The sequence below is a fragment of the Mirounga leonina genome, unplaced genomic scaffold (genome assembly GCF_011800145.1).
Source record: "Mirounga leonina isolate KUSES-001 unplaced genomic scaffold, KU_Mleo_1.0 Mir_115, whole genome shotgun sequence".
NCBI lineage: Eukaryota > Metazoa > Chordata > Mammalia > Carnivora > Phocidae > Mirounga > Mirounga leonina.
Genome location: NW_023270268.1, coordinates 88,777,146 through 88,797,561, shown reverse-complemented (window position 1 = coordinate 88,797,561; position 20,416 = coordinate 88,777,146). Strand labels below are relative to the sequence as shown.

Sequence of the window (20,416 nt, the reverse complement as noted above, 5' to 3'; positions counted from 1 at the left end):
TGTCAATGGGGATAAAGATGAGGAAGAAATGTGAGGCCCTGGGCTGTCTCCCCACAGTGCATTAGTGACTGGCTCACAGAAGGTCCGGAGGAGTGTGTGTGTGTGTGTGTGTGTGTAATCCAAGGGAAATAAATCATTGCTCATTATCCCTCCACTACAGAGTAAAAGCAGCCCTTCATTTCCGCACGATAGGCAAACACTTAATCGCTCCCTGGAGAACTCGAGGTTTTGTGAGCTGGATGTTTTTCAGAAAACTGTGATATGCATGATTGAAAAAAAAGAAGAAAAAAACTCTGCTGCAAAATGTAGCAAACCCCTTGGGTCTGCCTCTGCCCTCAGCAGGTGACTACAGGTTAGTGGCATCTGAGCAATATCGATATAAGGAGTAGATCTGGAGTCGGGTAGGCTGGGTTTTTAGTTGACCTCAGGGCCACCCTCAGAAATCCTGGCAGAATAGTATACTACCTTAGAGACTAAGCCAAGGGTCCTCCTCCTCCAGGAAAATTTCCTGGATTATAATCTCCCACCCTGATTTTATTTTGTTCCATATTCTCTCTACCTTGTCTGTTCCATTCACACTGTATGTTTTTGTCGCTCTGAATGTGCTCAAGTCTGTTTTCTGTGTGTGGGGGGGAGGAATATGAGGGGCTTGCCTGCCCATCAGACTGAGTGCTCCCCAGCAGTAGCAACTGGGTCACACTTCAGTTCTCTTCTTCCCCTCTGAAGGGGATCTTCCAGATATGGACAGCTGAACAGGGGAAGGGGGTGTGATTGGTATGCAGCAAGCCAGGAGAAACTCCGTCTGGGGACTGCTCAGCCCGGTCTTCACTCAGGCCCTTTCCTGGGGCAGGGAGGGGAAGGGAAGACGAAACAGGGCAGGAGGGGGGATGGCTGGCAATGGGAGGGAGGGGCAGGGGTAGGAGTGGAGGGTGGCAGCCACTTCCAGTTTCTGTCCCTCTCCCCTGGCCCCAAAGGGACCACCGACAAGGGCAAGGGGAAAGGGGCGAGGCGGGAGAGATGCAGGCGGGTGCAGCACATTGATCCTGGGGGAGCGGTCTCGGGAAGGGAGCCAGCTTCCTCCTATTAAACAGGCAAACAGGACCAGAGGGAAGGCTGTCTTTAAAACACCAAGCACGTTCTGAGAGCTCCGTGTGCAGTGAAGGCTTTGGACGGCGACTTTGAGAGAAAAATGACGCTCTCCATGACGCGCCTGTGATTTTAATTATAGTCAATTCAATTACCCACTTTGTGGATTAACCACTGTCAGTGTTAACTCCATACTGGCTTCTCCCTGCCTCCTAGAAATTCCATGCTGTGACAGGAGGAAGAACGTGCAGGCCAAAGACAAACACAGGTGGGCCCCCCTTAAAAAAAACCCGTAGGAGAAAATTTAACCTCACGAAATGGAAACATGCCTGTCAGATTTTGCAACCGGCAGTTCCTCTAGGGTATTTAGGGGTTACTCACAGATCAGTCAGGTGTCAGAGGAGAAGGAAGCTCACAGCTACACGGCTGGAAGCCTACTGATCAGTCAGAAATAAAATGTAACATCTGAGGGGATCCTGGAAGCTGGGGGTTGGCACTGGCCTGGGTCATGTGGCAACTTCTCTGGAATGCAGCATCACCCAGAACACAGTCAGTCACCTAACATGAATTGAGTCCCTCGTTGTGTGCTCAGAAGTACTGAAAGATGTGAGGAGACAAGAGATCCAGTCCTGGTCCAGGACCAGCTGCGCTGGGGAACCAAAGGGAGTGACCTCTAAGGAACAAGAGATATTCGAGTACCCAACGTGAACTCTCACTCTCCTCTGAAGTCCCACAGCACCCAGCTCTGTCCCTGGTGTCAAGTAGGGCTCAATAAAAAATTTGGTGAATGGATAGGAAAACTCAAAGCTGTCAGAGTAGAGAACTGGGTGGGTTGAGGTCAGGCCAGGAAAGCTGGGGAGGAAAAGCAGAGATGATGCTTCTCTCCAGGGCTGTCAGTCTAGGATGATGGACCATCTCTGCTTGCTGGGGCGAAGGGGATTCCTTAGTTACTCTATGTCAATCGGAGCCTCATTCCTCCATTCAGAAAGAGGGTGGGTGGGAAGTTAGTTTCATTCAAGTGATACACACCTGCAGATTAAAAATGGTGTCAAGGAAAAAAAAGTGGTGTCAGGAAGCCAGGCACTCAAGGAACACACCTTCCACCTCTCTACTACCCCCCACTCCCTCCCCAGTCCGCTCCAGTACAGACTAGCCTGGCGGGGCGGGGCGGCGGGGGACGGGACAGGATTCCCAGGCTCTCCTTCCATTGTCCCTGCCCCCAGAATCAGCCAGGCCAACTGTGTCCCCTAGCAAGTCCCCTGAGAGGAAATGGTTCATCAGGAGCTGCCACGGGTCGTCCAACAAGAAGACAGTCCTCAGAATCCCACCACTTCCATCCCCTACTTGGTCCTTCCCTTCAGTGACAGCCACCAGAACTCTGGGAGCCATCAGAAGTCTGAGAGTGTACGCGTGTTTTGTAGGCTTAAGGACATTGCTAATTTACTTTAATCCACTTAAGCCTTCAAAGCCTTGGATCCCAGCTCAAACAAGACAGCACTGAACTCAGAAGACAGCTGCAAATTCTCCTCCCCGAGACAGGAGCCAGCCCACAGCTGGGAATCCCACACTTCTAAACCACCCCAGCCTCCCCACCTTGCCACCCCCAACTCCTATCCATACCACCCCTCCCGCCCCCCAAATCCCATGCCAGCCTCAGAGTCTTGCATTTATTTTTCTGCTCTGGTTTCCATCTTGCTCCTCTCGATTAGCTGTGTGGAATCCCAGAGGACGGCTTCTCATCCTCCTGCCCAGGGGACCTGAAGGTGGAGTGCCCATCACTCTGCCAGGGGGACTAGAAAGAGCACTTGGATGCCCGATGTTAAGGCCTGCCCCTGACAAGATTCTCCAAACCTCTATACCTCAGCTCTCGCATTTGTTAAAGGAGATTGACCATCCTTGCCCTACCTCCCTGCCAGGGTTATTGTGATGTGGAAATTCGGCAGGTGTTTATCAGACTTAAGAACCTGGGGACCCCTGAAGCTACATCCATGATTCCAGTGTGACCTGCCGTGCAGGTGATGGATCCAGAAGTGCTGACGTGATCATGGTCCCACCAGGGAGCCCCAAACTGGCCACAAGGTCATGGGAGAACATCCGGGATGCTCCAGTATTTGTGTTTTGTTTTGGATTTAGATTATCATCGAATATATATATTAATTTTAGAAACTCTTACCGAGAATTTACAGGCCCCTCAGAATATGTCCAGTGATTCACAAATCCCAGTTTGGGAAATACTTTAATAGGACATCTCATGCCCTCCCTTGACAGACAAAGGGAGTTATTAGTCATCAAGGCCCCCTTCCCTGTGGGTTCCCAGGGCCCCGAAGACAGGCATCCCTGCAACTGTCTTAGAGCAGCAGGAAGTTTCCAGAGATTGAGTCTTCCAAAGAGTGAGTCATCTCCATTCTGGCTCCCAGGGGAGCTACGAAACAGAGCTCACGCTTCCAGAGGAGCTAGAGCTGAGATGGCCAACAAACCCTTGCCCACTCCACGCAGGGCACCCACACCCCCACTTCTAGCAGGAATCCCAGAGAAAGGTGCCCTCCTCCCCCAGGTGAACACGGATGAAAGCTTAAATAAACTGGAGACTCGAATCAGAGCCCTCCGGCCCATGGCTGCCCATCATCCTGCTTACATCTATCCCCAGGGCAACATCTGGGACTTCCGACAGCCGGAGACCCTGCCGAGTCCAGACCTAAGTCCTCAAGACCCAGGCATGGCGAAACAGGAGCGAGTGGGAAGCGTCTCTCACCTGCAAAGGCCACAGTGGGGTGCTCCCTCAGGGCGCACAGCTTCTGCTCACTGCTGGCATCGGTGGAGCGGGACAGGTGGAACACCAGCAGTGTGAGGCTGGGCGGCAACAGGGTGACAGCCAGGGGTCCCGGGAACACCATGCTGGGCCCCTCTGCAGTCCTAGCTCCTGGAAGCAGGCTGGGGAAGATCTGCAAGGCAAATACTCAACCTCGCCATGCGCTCCTTCAACCGCGCCCACTTCTCCCCCGCTTCCTCCATGGTTGTGAGCAGTCTCCCGGGGCTCGGCTGGTTTGTTGGCGTAAATAAATTTATAGTTTTACTTATGTGACTTACAGTTTACCTTGCTCTCATAACACAAAGTTATAGATCATATCTTGAGAGCTAATTTCCCTTGTAATGGTATTCTGGATAAAAACTGACAAATTATAGAGCTTTTTCTATTATGATCCCAAATGGCTTAAAATTAGTTTTAATGATAAAGGTGGTACCTAGGGGTTTTAATAAGTGGAGCTGGGACAAGCAGGTAGCCATTTGTAAAAAGATAAATTTGGATCCATAACCCGCACCTGGTACTAGGGAATATTCCAACTGGATACAAGATTTAGGTGTTAAGAATAAAACCATATAAATACTTGAAGAAAATGTGGGCAGAATTCTTTATGACCTTGGAATAGAGAGCCATGACTCAAAATCCAGAAGCTGTTAAAGAAAATATTGACAAATGTAACTACATAAAACCCCAAACTTCTGCATGGCTCCTCTCCCCCAGAAATGAACACCAAGCAAAATCAAAAAGGTAAATGACAAACTGGAAAAAATATTTGCAATACATATCACAGACAAAGGGCTAATATTCCTAACATATAAATAATTCCTGGGGATCAAGAGGGAAAAGATCAACAATCCTTTAGAAAAATGGGCAAAGAATATAAATACAAACGGGGCTTAAAAATACGAATGACCCCATTTTCACTCATAATAAGAGCAACACAGGGGTGCCTGGGTGGCTCAGATGGTTAAGCATCTGCCTTCAGCTCAGGTCATGATCCTGGGGTCCTGGGATCGAGGCCTGCATTGGGCTCCCTGCTCAGCGGGGAGTCTGATTCTCCCTCTGCCTCTCCCCTTTGCTTGTGCTCTCTCTGTCCTTTCTCTCTCAAACGAATGGATAAAATCTTTAAAAAATATAATAAGAGCAACGCAAATTAAAACTTAGACGGAGGTAAGCACTGTTCACCTATCACTTTAGCAAAAATCTAAGTTAGATGACCCTCTTGGCGAGGCTCTGGGAAAGGGGGCATGCTCATAGATACCACCGTGCAGAACGGTACAACCACCACGGAGAGGAGTCTGGCCAAATGGCAGAGGCGTGTACTCTTTGACCTAATCTCTGGGAGTCTTAACCTGTGCTACTCAAAGTGTGGTCCACGGATCAGTGACCATCCACAACCTGTGACGACTCTGTGGTAGGATAAACGCAGAGACTTGAGAGGGAGTGTTTAAAAACCTTTATGGTAATGTGACAGAGTAATTTTTATGTCTATTGGATCTAATAAAATTTGGGGGTTTGTAGTTTTCTTAGTTTTTTTGTCAATTCACTTCTCCAGTAATTCACTTTTATTGAATTTTATGTAAGTATCCATCTGCGACAGATTGTAAATTGAAATGTAAAACCTGCTCCTTCACCACAGATCGTGGAGAAGCAAAAATAGACTAAAGAGGCACCTGCACACATGCAAAGTGATTTATGCACAAGATGATCCCTTGGGGCATTCTTTGAAATAACACGAGACAGGGAAACGACCAAATATCTCGCTACTGGACACCGCTTACATAAGCTGTGGCACATATTTGTAATGGAATACTATGCAGCTCTAGAAGAGAAGGGGGATTTTTCTCTAGATTTTGATAGGGAGAAATCTCCAGGTATATTAAGTGAAAAAAAAAAAACCCACAATGCAGAGCAGTATAATAGCATGCAAACTTTTGTGTAAAAAAAAAAGGGTAGATATAAGAATATATATTTATATGTGCTTGTATTAGAATTAACATGCACTGGAAAAATAAACCCAAACTAATTATAAAGCAGGTTACCTACGAGTAGCAAAATCATGATAGAGGCTTCTAGTCAATATATACCTTTTTATATTATTTTCACTTTTGATTATTAAATATATTTAATATTACCCATTCAATAAAAAATTTAAAGACCTTTTATTTTTTTTTTAAGATTTTATTTATTTATTAGAGAGAGAGAGAGCAAGCGCAGAAGTGGGGGAGGGAGGGGCAGAGGGAGACAGAAAAACAGACTCCCCGCTGAGCACGGAGCCCAACATGGGGCTCAATCCCAGGACCCCAGGATCATGAACCGAGCAGAAGGCAGATGCCTAACTGACTGAGCCACCCAGACACCCCTAAAGACCTAGTTTTAGTTTCCTAAAATGTCTAATGTGGGGGAGCACAACCGTTCCTCTGGAGCCTGATTCAGACCTTCTGAATCAGCTCCCACCTCTCTCCTTCCCTGGTCCATCCAATGTGTCACCAAGCCTTGCTGACACCACATCCCTCACAGGTCCCTAACCCACTGAGTGACCTCCTTGGGGTCACTTTCCTCATCTGTGAAATACAAGGTTGAACTAGATCAGGGAGTCCAGGCTGGAGGTGGGAGCAAATCAGAATCTCTTGCACTGGGGGTGGGGTCCTGGGGCTGACAGGTGAGTGATCCCAAAGGTGATTCTGACAAACCTCTGCAGGGACTAGAGGCCCCTGGGGGTCCTTCCTGCTCTAAGACCCTTTGCTCCTAACCCCTCAGCAGGATGATTTTCTTCCTGCCTGTTTCCTCACATGTGTGTGAGATGGGCTAACACCTGTCATTGTGTTGCTTCGAAGCTTCAAGGAAATCCCCCGGTGACTCTGGGGACTGTGGACCCGGCAGAGCACCCCTTGCCCTTAACCTGTCCCATCCCGCATCCCATGGGGCATTGGTCCCTAGAGCACCTCCATGTTCCCCTCAGCCTCGGGGTTCAAACGTGGAACTCTCTGTTCCTCCCCGGGAGAGCTTGGCCATCCCTCTTAGCGGAAACCCACCAGGAGGGAGGTTTGGCCCAGGCATACTCCCTGGAGTGATTTTCACATGGCCGCTCGCATGGTGTTATTCCTGAGAGCTAAACTGGGTCTTTCCTGCTGCATGGGGCTTGGCATTGCTATGGAATTTCCTCTTGCCCTTCAACACTTGTGCTAGATGCTTTCTATTTGTCCCTCTACTCTGTCCCCTCCGCCCTGCTCAGTGCCTGGACTGCAACAGGGGACTCCTTCCCTCTGTTTGGCCAATGGGGGCACTGGCAGAGATGGGAGGAAGGAGGGAGAAAGGAGGCAGCAGGGTGAGCGGCCGCCTCCCCTGTCACAACAGAAGGTCAGAGTTAAGCCCCGGATTTCAACAATTGCCGGCTCCCCCCCTCTTCCCTTTGCCTGGGGCTGGTGCCACCTCCTGATTATCAGCTGCAGGGTAGAGCCCAGTGAGCAGTCCCATATGGTTCCCAAACCCCTTCCCAGACCTTCATAAATAGTTCCTTTATTAAACTGTCCTCCCATTTTCCAATTTGAGTGTGCCATCTGTTTCCTGGGGGGACCCTGACTGATATAACATCTCCCTGGTGATATTCGACACATAGGCAAATATCATCTTTTTAGACCTTAGCTGGGGCTTTGCCTCCATCAGCCCCTCACCTGAGGTGGTATGGCAACTGCCCTCCCCTCATTTTTCCCAACCCTCCCCTGGCCCCATCCTTTCCTCCAGGCCCCAGGCCTTAAAGTACCGAATTTCCACAGCAGAAGTTCCAGTCACATTATGGTTTTTATGTAAATATGTCCTCCAAGTCCCTCCTGAATCAATAATTACTAGATTAATATCACCTGGTCCACCTGGGCCCCAGCACAGCACGGCTGCTGTCTGAGGAGAAGGGCCCAGAGGGCCCGGAATGAAGCACAGGAATGAGGGTGGGGAAGGGCTGGGGGCAGGACCTGGATTCCAGATCAGCTCCACTCAGGTGAGGGAGGAGGAAGAGAGGAAGAGAGAGCCAAGCACACTGCACACAGACCAGACAGCCCCCTAGAGAGAGATAGACTGAACGCTAATCGGGGAGGAGACAGGAAAAGCCTTTATTCCGATGAGCATTCCAAGCCTTAGGAATGCGAGTGTGGGCCAAGGTGCTGACTTCAGGGATCCCACAGGGACGCATGCACAGGCCTCTTTAAGGACCTCCTCTGCCCTTGGTAAGGAAGCCAGGAGACCTTAAGAGGGGTGGCAAAGGAGGGGCAGAAGGAGTAGGGCAGCGAGGAATGGGGCCGGAGTGTGGGGTGCTGATGGTCAGGGCAGAGCCCGATAAGCCGGGCCTTGCAGCTTTGCAAATGTCAGCCAGAGGCAAGGGTGCCATCCTGAATGAAGGAGAGGAGTGGTCAATCCCCACATCACTGAGCACTACAGGACTGGTCTTTGTGAGCAGAGTGCTAGACGCTTGTGTGTGGGGGGGTGACTTTCCGACTCCTGAGAATCCCCCTTCTTTGGAAATTACCTCCCCTCCATCCACAGGTCAAAGGGGTAGGCGCCCCCCACAGCCTTACACGCACCCACCCCCACCCCACCCCACCATAGCCCCTTGCACCGAGGATGGTCCTATGGTCCAAACAGACCGATCAGATGTCCTCCCGTGGCAGTGTGGGTGGGTAACCCCCATCCCTCCCCAGGGTCAAGTCAGTCTTTGTGGAGGAAACGGCGACAAGCCCCGTGGGCCCCATGGGGTGGCTGTCTTCTGTCTGTCATGTGGGCTGAGGAGGGGAGCCGACGAGATGGCCATCCGAAGACAGACAGCCGTGACAGGAGTCAGACAGCGGAGACTCTCTGGAATGCTGACAGACTTCCGGTCCCCAATTCTAGCCCTTCCTTGAGGTCTGACTACTTCCCACGTCCGTGAGCCATGAGCCTACTTCCCCCATCCTTGTCATAAAGTCTTCCATTTTTGCTTAAGCCAGCCAGAGTCCTGCCAGACCCGGAGTCGCCTTGCACTATTGATTCCTGGTGTGCACGCGCGCCCGCTCCCTCCGAAAGGAGCCTCTGCTCTGGTGGGCGCTGGGGGGCAAGATGCCCTGCTCAACGCCCCTCTGCTAGCGGACCAGGCCAGACGGGGTGGCCAGTGCGAGGCGTGAGGAAGCCGTCAGAGGGCCCCTTGGGGAAGCACTCGAGGAGGGTTTCCTTCTCCCCACGTGGTCTACAGCCAGGATGGACGGGGCTACACTGGCCTCCCTGAGCCCATGACACGGATCATGGTGCAGAAGGGTAGGTGGCACCTGGGAGGTCGACAGAATCAGTCGGCTCTGGTCTGCCCACCTCCAGACTTGGTGCTGTGATGTTTGCCCATCCCACTTCTGTGCCTGTTTCCTTATCTGTGAAATGGGGAGACCAGTGACACCTACCTCGGAGAGGTGTTGTGAAGACTGAATGAGGCTTAGAACGGCACCTGCCCTGGGCACCTGAGTGCAGCAGTCGGTTCGGCCTCCGACTCTTGATTTGGGCTTAGGCCCTGATCTCAGGGTCGTGGGATCCAGCCCCGCATGGCGCTTGGCCCTGGGCATGAAGCCTGCTGAAGATTCTCTCGGCCCTTCCCCACCCCCCAAAAGAATCACACCTGCCCTAAAGTACACAGTACAGGGGGTGGCTATTATTATTATTGTTGTTGTTGTTGTTGTTGAAAAACTCACTCCCCATCTGTTTAAGCCCTTGTGCTTCAGGTCTCAGTTATCACCAGCCAGACAGCAGTCCTATCCCATACAGTTCGGTTTTCATTCCTATAACCAAATATGCCTCAGACAAACAAGAATTTCTATTTCTAGTGTATTTGTCTGACCTGACATTAAAATAATCTGGGAATTTCTCCACAGGCAGTGCGTAGCAAAGGCCCCCGATCTCCCTGAGGGCTGTAGCCCTGAGCTCAGGAGGCCACCAGGCCTGTGGAGATCTGTGTTTTGTCACCTGTAAAATAAGGCTTATAGTTCCCTGCCTGAGAACCAAGTCTGGCACAGAGTAGGCCCTTTATGAAATCCACTGGTATAAATATATTCGTATACATAAAATGCTCACTAGTTACTGAAGTGTCTTCCCAGGTTCATCCACTCGTTCGTTTATACCATACTTCCCTGAGCACTAGCTGAACACCTACTATGTGCGGGTGCCTGTATGGGCGGGGGAAGTGAGGGAGGGGGAGCACCCCAGACAAAAGTATGGTCTCTGCCTTCAAGGAGCTTACAGTGTAATAGAGGAGAGGAGAACGTTCTCCAAGGAGCAATATATCACCAGATAGACACAGTGGCCCGGGGCCCGGGGTCAGGCAGGTAAGGGGGCACAGAAAGCCTACACTTCATCCTGTCTCTGAGCCACTTGTCACTGGCCCTGTGGCAGGGTTCTCGAGGAGTGGGGAAAAGGGACCCGTAGCACCAGCCAACTCCAGCTATTTTAGGAAACCATCAGTGATAAGGAAAGCATTTTCCCAAATCATTGCCTTCTCTCCCGCTGCTGCCCCAATTCCCTGCGGTCCTCGATATGGGGTCACTCTAATCATGCTGGAAGGCGTGTGATGCATGTGCTTGTATGTGAGAGAGAGTGCACACCCACACAGGCACCCCCTTGAGGACTCCTCGCCTTCCATGGGACTTCTCTAGGGCTCATTTTCCCAGCACAGACAGTGGGAGGAGGATTAGCTGCAACCAGGGGAGGGGATGAAAGTGCTGAGTGTGAGGGAAGGAAAGCAAGGGAAGGGCAGAGGGCCAAGGCCAGAGCTGTTGGAAGGCCCAGTTACAGAAGGACCTTTGCTCTTCTCTCTGGGGCAAAGGATGAGGGGGGCAGGGGTGCAGTGTGTGTGTGTGTGTGTGTGTGTGTGTGTGTGTGTGTGTGTGTGAAAGAGAGAAAGAGAGAGAGAGAGAGAGAGCACTGAATCCCCCCCATAGAGCCCAAAGTGGCCCCCACTGCTTGCTGGACAGCTAACTGCCCAGACCTTCCTGTGGTGGGGAGAAGCTGAACTCCACACTGGAGACCATCTTCATTCACCGAACTATTCAGTACGGGGATGAACATAGGGGTCCCAGGGTCCTGCAGGTGACAGTCCTACAAAGGAGAGGGAGGCCTGAGTGGAAGATGAGCAGGAAGCAGATTATGAGGGGGGTCTGCAGACAGGAGCAAGGTGCCCTGGGAAAGGGAAGAGAGAGGAATGCCAGGGGCTGGAGGTCTAAGATGCCTCCTGTAGAAGGGAGAACTCCTTGAAGGAAAGAAGAGGGGAGCTTCCCTGGCCATCAGGGGCAAAGAGCATTCCAAAATGATGGAATGGCAAACAACACTTGGCCCTGGACCATCCTCACATAATCTAGCAAGGCTGGAGAACCAGGCAGAGGCAGCTAAGTCTGGAGAGGAAGACCGAGGCCAAAACCTGGTGAGACTTGAATGAAAACCTAAAGCATCAGGAGGGTTCCTTCTGCTGAAAAGGAGGACTAGTTAGTGGTTGGGGCAGCGGAAGGATGTGGTCAGATCTGAGCTTTGGAAAGCAGGTCACTGGTCTGCAGGGCAGCTCAGAGAATGGAAGCGGTTACCTCTTGTTCCAAGAGACCCCTGCCCCACACCTGGAGCACGGTGGATCTCAGCCCTGCTTGCACCCTGCAGAGGACACCCCAGCTCAACTGCAGGCGGTGGCCCTGGACAGAAGCAGGGAGGGACTGGGGGACCACGTGGGAGAGGGTGTGTCCCAGAGCGGAATCCAGGCAGCAGTGGAGACCACTCAAATTTCTCTCAAGAGAGACCGGGGACCCCTTTTCTTTTGGTTGATAAAAAGGGTGTAATCGGAAAGGATAAGACAACCTATGACCCTAAGGATGAGGGCTTACATAAAGAGGGTTGCTGCCAGGTACTGTGCTCAGCTCTTTCCCTGCAAGACCTCATGGCCATTTGGCAAGATCGCTGAGAGATGACCTTGTGATCGTCATTCAAAGATCATCCTTCACAGTTGATAGAAGGAAACGGAAGTTAGCAAGGCTGAGGACCATGGCCAAGGTCCCAGTGCCAGTTAATAAGAGAGCAGGGATTTGAACCCAAGACTGCCTGCTGCAGAAGCCCACGCTGTGGACCACTGCACACACCCCATCCTCCCTCGAGGAGAACTAGTCCTAGCCCTCCTGGCGCCTTCCAGAGCCCTAACTCCACACACTCTCAAGCAGCCTTCGGAGTTCAATTTGGTTTCCTGAATTGGCTTCCCAACCAGGGAGAGCACTTTCTGGCTATAAATTATTAAACTGACTTCCTGCTGCAAATCAGTCTCCTGTGAGTTTGGGCTGTGGGAGCCAGTTTTCCAGGTCCTGAGCGGCTGTGGACACGGAAATTCCAGAGGTTGCCCACAGACAGGGCAGAGTCCAGACCCCAGCCCGAGCGCTGACAGCCACAGCCCACTCCCTAGCACCGGCCGTACAGCCAGGGGCCAGGCTGGGTGGGAAAGAAAGAGATGCTTCTTTTCGTCCCCACCTCATGCTCAGCCCAGGAGCCCTTGAGGATCTTTCAGGAAGGGTGCGCCGCTGATCCTCCTTCCCGGCCCCTCCCTTCTTGCTGCCATTCAAAATCTCCACTTGGCTGCCTGCCTGGGAAAGAGGGAGAGAAAGAGAAGGAAAGAAAAGAAGAGGAAACAGGGGAAACCAAGAGCAGGAAAGAATGCATTCTGTCTGCGGTTTGGTAAGCAGGGTGGGGGGAAGGCCTGGGGGTGCCTCTCACTCCCCCACCGGGGCCACCAATGCCATCTTCCCACCCACCCATCACTCACCACTTGGGGGGCAAAGCTTAGCCAAGCTCAGCACAAAGATAAAATTGAGATGCAGATTCCTTCCCATTGCTCTGAATAGAGCAGATTGGATACGGATTTTCCTCTTTTCTTCCCATTTAGACCATCTGGGCGACTGGGGCCCAGAGGGAAGGTTGAGACCAGGTGGGGGAGGGACAGAGGCTCAGAAAGACTTCCCAGCACTTTTCAGTTCTGGAACCTGGGAGCGAGCACCCCCACCCTCTTTCCCAGGACCAAGTTCATTCCCTGCCCTTGCAAGGTGCTCCCTGCTCTCTGGCCAGGACAGGTCCTGGTTGGGTTCTCCTCTGCCCTGTCTATTCCTAGCAAACTCCAGACCGTGCATTTGCCCCATCCGTGATGGGCATTCCTTCTTGCGGTCCCACCCACATGCCCCCAGCTGCGGTTAAACCCAGGGGGAAGATAAAAGTTAAAAGGCGACCACAGAAAGTTGAACGAGGGCTCTTCAAGATCATTTTAGCTCAACCCCATATTTTACAGATGAGAAAACTGAGGCTTGAGGGAGAGTATCTAGCTCAAGATTGGGCAGGGAGGTGGTGGGAGAACCAAAGCTAAATAAATGGCACAACCATAGCAACAACACAGACCATGTTATCATATATCAGGTGGTATTCTATGCTCGTTATGACATTTAATCCACACAATAATCTTGTGAGGCACATACTATTATCATACCAATTTCGTGGATGGGCAAACTGAGGCACAGACCAGTTAAGTAGCTTGCATAAGGTCAAACTGGCAGCCAGATCCTGGCAGTCGGGCTCCAGAGCCTGCCCACTGCACAGTCTCAGTGCACCGCACAGGAAAATGGCATTATTTGACATAGCCTCGTGAGCTTCCCACCAGGGCTCAGGCTGATCTTTTGCAAATGACAGCCCTCTAATGCACGGTCCACAGTCATTCTGTATTTATAATCATTGAGCCTGGGCTTGCTCCCGTGAACAAAGTACGTACACGAGGTAAGAACTGAAAACAAGGATACAAAGGGAACGTTCACATCACTTGGGAAAGCAAGCAAGCGTGAACCTCATGAGGGCAACTCTGTGGGAGATGACACACGTGTGGAGGAAGATGGACCAAATGCACAAGGAGAGAACCGGCGCAGGAGGGGGATGCGTGGGTTAGACCCAGGACGCCGCCTCATAGCTGCAGAGCAGCTCAAGTGAAGTAAGGTGAATGAAAGTCTGGCTATGCCTTGCACACGTAAGTGTTATGAATGGTGATGGTCATCCCACTAAGGTGGCGTGACAATGAGTAGGGATTTTTTCCCCCAAACATTCTATAATATTTTATTGTTTTTGCAAGGAAAAGGAAAACAAAGGAGACTTGCCTACTTTAATTGCTGGAATTAAATACTAAGGATGTTGCCAAACACAAATCAAGCTTATCTATTCATCAGAGCAGTCTCCTTTTTCTCCTCCCCATGGGCAAGCTCTCTCCTGGAAACATTTTGCGATCAGATATTCAGTTGCTGTATCAAATGAAAACTGCATTTGAAAACATGCCTACAGCTCAAAAATAGAAGGCAAATCCAGCTAAAGGCCCGGACCTCCTTGGGGTTTCAATGACAGATTCATTGGCTCGACATAAACCTTTGCGAAGGAGGGCCCATTTCCACTCACGCTCCTGAGCGCGGTTCCTCAACACCCAGAGAGCCAGTGCTCCCGAAGAGATGGGGGTGCTGACAGCCACAGAGCACCGTGAGTTTGCTTCATGCCACTGGCCTGTACCCTGACAACTGGCTAACGCGGGCTGGTGGGAAGGCAGAACGGTGCAGCCGCCACGGAAAACAGTAGGGTGGCTCCTCAATTAATCAGAAGTAGGATCACCATCTGATCTGGCAATTCCACTCTGGATATACACTCCAAAACACTGAAAGCAGGGACTCGAAAAGGTACTCGTACACCCGTGTTCCCAGCAGCATTATGCACAACAGCCAAAAGGGGGAAGCAACCTAAGTGTCCACTGGCAGACGAATGGTAAACTAAATACAATGGAAGATGATTCAGCCTAAAAAGGAAGGAAATTCGGACACCTGCTGCAGCATGGATAAACTCTGAGGACCCAATGCTGAATTACAATAAGCCAGACACAAAAGGACAAATACCGTATGATTTCACTTACATGAGGCACCTGGGATGACTGAATTCATAGACGTAGAAAGTAGAGTGGCGGTTGCCAGGAGCCAGGGAGAGGTGGCAATGGGGGGCTGTTATTTAAAGGGTACAGAGTTTCAGTCTGCAAAAGGAAAGAGCTCTGGAGACGGAGGCCGGTCGTGGTTGCTCAGCCATGTGAATGTACCAGGACTGCTGAGCCGTCCGCTTCAAAATGGCTAAGACGCTACATTTTATCTTCTGTGTATGTGGCCACAGTTTAAAAAAAAAAAAAAAAAAAAGCTCCTAAAATCCACTGGGCTGAGGAGGACCAGGAGATCTCAGGACGTGTGCTACGGACGCCCCCAAATGATCAGGTCTTCTCTCTGCTCTCCCCTCAGCGTGGGCCCACTGCCAGCCCCACCGTCTTTCTCCCGCAGAGCCCCCTGACCCCAGACTGGAGCCAAGTGAGCCCCCTCCTGTCCACCCACACCTTGGCTGTGTGGCTCAGGGATGGGGTGTGGGCGGCAGGAGAGAGAGGGGAGCCACAGGGCATCCAAGAGAGGCAGACCCCGCAACTAGCTGAAATCACTCCGTGAAAGGGGAGGATTTGGGGCGAGTCCACGAACACGAGGTGAACGAGGCAAAAGAGATGAGATGTAGGCGTGCGGCCAGACTCCCCAACAGACTGTGGGGTTTGCCACCATATTCGCTTCCTGCTGCTGCTGGAACCAATTACCACAGACCGAGTGGCCTCAGACAACACCTTCATTCTCTTACAGGTTAGAAGTCAGACATGGGTTTCCGTGGGCGAAAATCGAGGTGTCGGCAGGGCTGTATTCCTTTCCGGAGGCTCTGGGGGAGAATCCATTTTCTTGCCTTCCCTAGCTTCTAGAGGCTGCCCATATTCCTCCCATCTTCAGAGCCAGCAACACCGCTTCCCTCCAGCCATTCTTACATACTTACCTCCCCCTCTATCACAGCTGGGAAAAAGTCTCTGCGTTTAAGGACCCTTGTGATTACAATGCGCCCACCCGGGTAATCCAGGACCATCTCCCCACCTCAAGGTCCTTAGCTGAATCGCAGCCACACGAACCTTCTGGTAACATACTCACAGGTTCCAGGGATAAGGACGTGCGTATCTTTGGTGGCCATTATTGGGCCTACCACACCCATCACACGTCCTCCCGCCCAACTCTGCCCACATGGTGAACATTTCTGACACCCAGAGACGCATCTGTGCCCGAAATTTGGAAGAAGGAAGAGCAGAAGCCAGTAAAGGGTCACCGGGACAAGTCATGTCCACACAGTCTGGGGGCAAAGGGGTGGGGGGCGAGAGGTTACTGCTTTTGGGGGGTGGTCGGGGAGCGTGGTGGGAGAGCCCGAGGGGGTGGGGAGAGAGGACTAAGGATGGGGGGCAGCACGCACAGGAAGGGGAATGGTGTGTCCCATGGGAAAGAAGACAGTCACAAAATGCAAAGAGGACGTCGTGGGAAAGACCTCCCAGGTGAACTGCACTTCAGACAAAGAAATTCTTGCATATTGGCGCAAAAGCTGTACCAAAGGGTGATTATTATTCACTTCCCAAAAGGATTTTCCAACGCGTTCTTCAAGTAATGAGTTCCACTGTGTTCTTAAAATAGGATTTACACCCAATTTTTCAGTAACACATAAAGGCATGCTTGTAAATCTATTGAAATGAAGTGAGACCAGTAACATCTGCTGCCTTCTGTGCTGGGGGTGTCAGAGGGAGCGGGAAGGAACCTCTGCCGGGGGTGACAGGCCCCCATGAATGCCATCCACTCCATCCCCATGGCAAGCCGCCCTCCTTCCACACATGTACCAACAAACCAGCGGTAGAGAGGTGAGAGGGAGGAAGGCCACAGGCTGGGGACTGGCCCCAGGCCTCTCTGGCTCCACAGCCCTGTGTCTTCTGCCTTTCCTTAGAGAGGAGAGATTTTTCGGGGTTGTGCGTCGGTGTTGGTTACAGAAGCTGCATCCCTCCTTACATGCACACAGCACTCAGGGCCGCTGTTTGCCTACTGGGTCATTTCTGGGATGACACTGAAACTTTCCCTGGGGACAAAGCCTTTCCTTCTAAAGTTATTAGAGAAAAGACTCTGGACGACCTGAAAAGGGTAAAACTGCCACGATGTAAATGGTTGATTTCATGTGCGTTTGGGGAGCCAGCAACCACAGGGCACCAGAAGGAACAAGGGCTTTAGCCCCATTTCCCTCCCTGGGGCCATAGCGCTTGCTGGAAATAGCCCTCGGGCTTCAAAGCAAATAACACAGAGGAAGGTGCCATCAAAATCTTGGACTCTATACCTACTTCTCTGTCATTACACTGTCCAGGTTCCTCCCCAACCTTTATGATGGCCCTAACTTTCATTTCTAGCTCTTTCTCCCAGACATGTGGTTCTCCCAAGTTTCTACTCTCAATTCCCTCTTCTCTCACTCCGACTGCTCCCAGGGTGGTCTCAGCCCCTGCTCCCTCCTCCCAGGGTTCCCACTTGCACCCCAGTTCCATCAGCTCCCCAGATCTCAGCCCCTCTCTTCGAATTCCAGACCACATGGCCATCTCCACGGCAGGTCACACAGACATGTCCACTGCAGCCTGCCCCAAATTAACTTGTCACCTTTCTCCCTTAACCTGCTCCTCCTCGTCCCCCATTTCTGTCAATGGAACTACAGTCCCCCCCAGGTATCCTGACTCGCATCTCAGCATTCCCAGATGCCCCCCTCTCTCATCTCGCACATCCAACCCATTGTCAAGTTCTGGCACTTGTACCTCTGCAGTGGATCCCAAACCCAGAAGTCCGCAGGTGCAGCAGGGACACCCAAGCTAGGTGGATAGGGAAGGGGCAGCGGAGGATGGGAAGGCACGGACCCCATCTGGACAGGACAGCTGCGACTCAGCTCCCTCTTCTCCAGCTGACTGTTGCCTTCTCAGGACACCGGCCCTGATCTGTCCATTTTTAAAGAAAGTCTATACATCTGGATTTATGTGAAATTCCCTTGTTGCTTAAATGCTGGCAATTACTTGCATTTTTTGAAATCCCTATGTGCGTTAAACAGAACATGTCTGTTTGTGACCTCAGAGCTTCAGTCTCTCTCCCACTAGTCCTTCTCTCTGCTCCCAATGCCAGTAGGCCTCCTTCCCTCTGCTGGTCTCAGGCCCCCTGCACCAATATTGGGCTTTCCAAGTTTACAGAGGGTAGTGAGGGTGAAGGAGACAGATAAGAGAAGGCTGATGCCACTCAGGGTAACAGAGCCATTAATTAACAGAGTTAAACATCTGGTGTTTAATTAACACTTTCCCTCCTCTTTCATCCTCCCTCCCATTTTCCTTTCCCAAAGGGGCTTCATGGTGGGTAAAAAGTAAAGCGGAAAGCAGGAGGGCAGAAGGCAGATGTGGGGAATGGGATGGGAGGTCAGGCCTGGCAGTGGGGCGGGGGAGGGGAGGGAAGGGGCAGGGAGGGTCCCCGTGTGCAGAAGAGGAAGAGGACAGGCTAGGAAGAAGCCGGTTTATGATTCAGCAGGAGGGACTCAGATCAGTCCACACATTTCTTTGGCAGGAGCTAGGGGCAGAAGCTCAGTGCCTAGGATTGTACAAGGAAGTCCACAGTTCTTCCTGCAGCAAAATCAGACATTCATTCCCCCACCACCTTCAGTAACACCCCCATGTCGCAGAGTGGCAACGCTCCCAGCCTCAGGTGAGATGCTTTCCCAACTTTCATGCAGTTAGGGGTGGCTCTGTGCATAGTTCCAGCCAATGAGAAATAAGCAGAAGTCAGCTGCAGATTCTGGGAAAGTGCTGCTTTCCTTGTAAGAGAATAGAATCGGCTGGCATCAACCCCTTCTGTCCCGCCACCTTCCTTGGTGATTTCCTTGAATGTGATGTCTTGAGCTATGGCAGCCATTTTGGCACTATGAGAGACAGGCCGACAAGATTACAGCATATCCTGATGCTGCTGAGCCAGTGAGCAAAGGCCAGCCGCTGCAGTCACCTCTAACCACCTTTGAGTGGTTAAATACGTCCTTATGTTTAAAGTTATTCTGGTGTTGTTTTTTGTTACCTCTTCTCTCTAGGGAGGTAACAAACTGATCACTTGCTTATTTAGAGGTGAGTGAAATTAAGAACACCCACTGCTGTTCAGAGCATTTCCCAGCCTGGACTGCTCAGGACCCGGGATTAGGGACTAGGGAAAAGATGACAGCAGTGTGGGCCATGTCTACATTAGATGGTGAGCTTCAGGCAAAGCCCTCTCCTCGCTGCCTCCCCAGAGCCAAGCACAGAGCCTGCCACGTAGTGGGAACTCAGCTGACACGCACATGTTGTATGAATGAATGGATGAACGGATGGATGTACCACTTCTTGGCACAGGTCTCCCAGTGACAACGAGCTGGCAGGAAGGGATTATTTAGCAGCGAGCTGGAATCCATCTCATTCAAGACCCATCCTTCTCCAAGGCCAGCCTGGAACACCTCTCCCCTTCAGAAGGCCCGCCACATCCAGTTGCTATGATGCCCACCTATCCTCTTAGTTGGCATTGGATCCAACCTCCCTGTTTGTTATATATCTGGCTCCCTGGTTAGACTGAAAGCCCCTTAGGCAAATGTCACAATCTTTTTAAAGTCCCCAGACACTACCAGTGTCTTGAACACTGAAGAGAGTTGATAAATATTTTCATTTGAGGTTGATGCTTTGGAGGGGGGCTAAGAGGTTGATGATTTAAAGAGTTTTTAGGAAAGGGCTCTCCTAAAAAGAATAGTCCCCAGATGTCTGTAGTACTACCTGAAATTTTGCTGTTAGAAATGGACTACTTTGGGGGCGCCTGGGTGGCTCAGTCATTAAGCGTCTGCCTTCGGCTCAGGTCATGATCCCAGGGTCCTGGGATCAAGCCCCACATTGGGCTCCTTGCTCGGCGGGAAGCCTGCTTCTCCCTCTCCCACTCCCCCTGCTTGTGTTCCCTCTCTCGCTGTCTCTCTGTCAAATAAATAAATAAAATTTTTGTTTTCTTAAAGATTTTATTTATTTATTTATTTGACAGAGAAAGACACAGCGAGAGAGGGAACACAAACGGGGAGTGGGAGAGGGAGAAGCAGACTCCCTGCCGAGCAGGGAGCCCGATGCGGGACTCGATCCAGGGACTCCAGGATCATGACCTGAGCCGAAGGCAGTCGCTTAACCAACTGAGCCACCCAGGCGCCCCTAAATAAATAAAATCTTAAAAAAAAAAAAAAAGAAATGGACTACTTTGCCTAGCTGAGTCACCTTAAGTAAAACACTTCACCACTCTGAGCAACAGTTTGTGCAATGGGAATAACAACAACAACAACAACAATAAAAGCTGTTTCACAGTGCCCTTTTGAGAATCAAGTCAGCAGGAAATTGCATTGTAAGAATATTTATTAAAATAAGCCTTTACATGTGATTAGTCTTCGAAGGGTTATCCCAATAATTATTCACTTTCGAGTGTAATCTTATCGACTTAAGGATAGAGAAGAACCTTAGACGTCCCCCTTCCCAACCACCCCACAAATGACCTCTAGATGGTCTTCAGAAATACATGAGGAACTTCTTGAGTTTAATTAATGTGG

The 20,416-nt window shown here is 51.1% G+C and overlaps 1 protein-coding gene across 1 annotated transcript in view; it reads right to left on the bottom strand.

Annotated features, from left to right (window-relative positions):
• The window catches only part of SEMA5B (semaphorin 5B), a 118,672-nt gene that overhangs the window by 36,339 nt on the left and 61,917 nt on the right, over positions 1–20,416 (bottom strand). The window contains exon 2 of the mRNA XM_035000016.1: positions 3,839–4,028. Coding sequence (XP_034855907.1) covers positions 3,839–3,980 — 142 coding nt within the window. The 5' untranslated portion in view covers positions 3,981–4,028. The remainder of the gene's footprint in view (positions 1–3,838; positions 4,029–20,416) is intronic.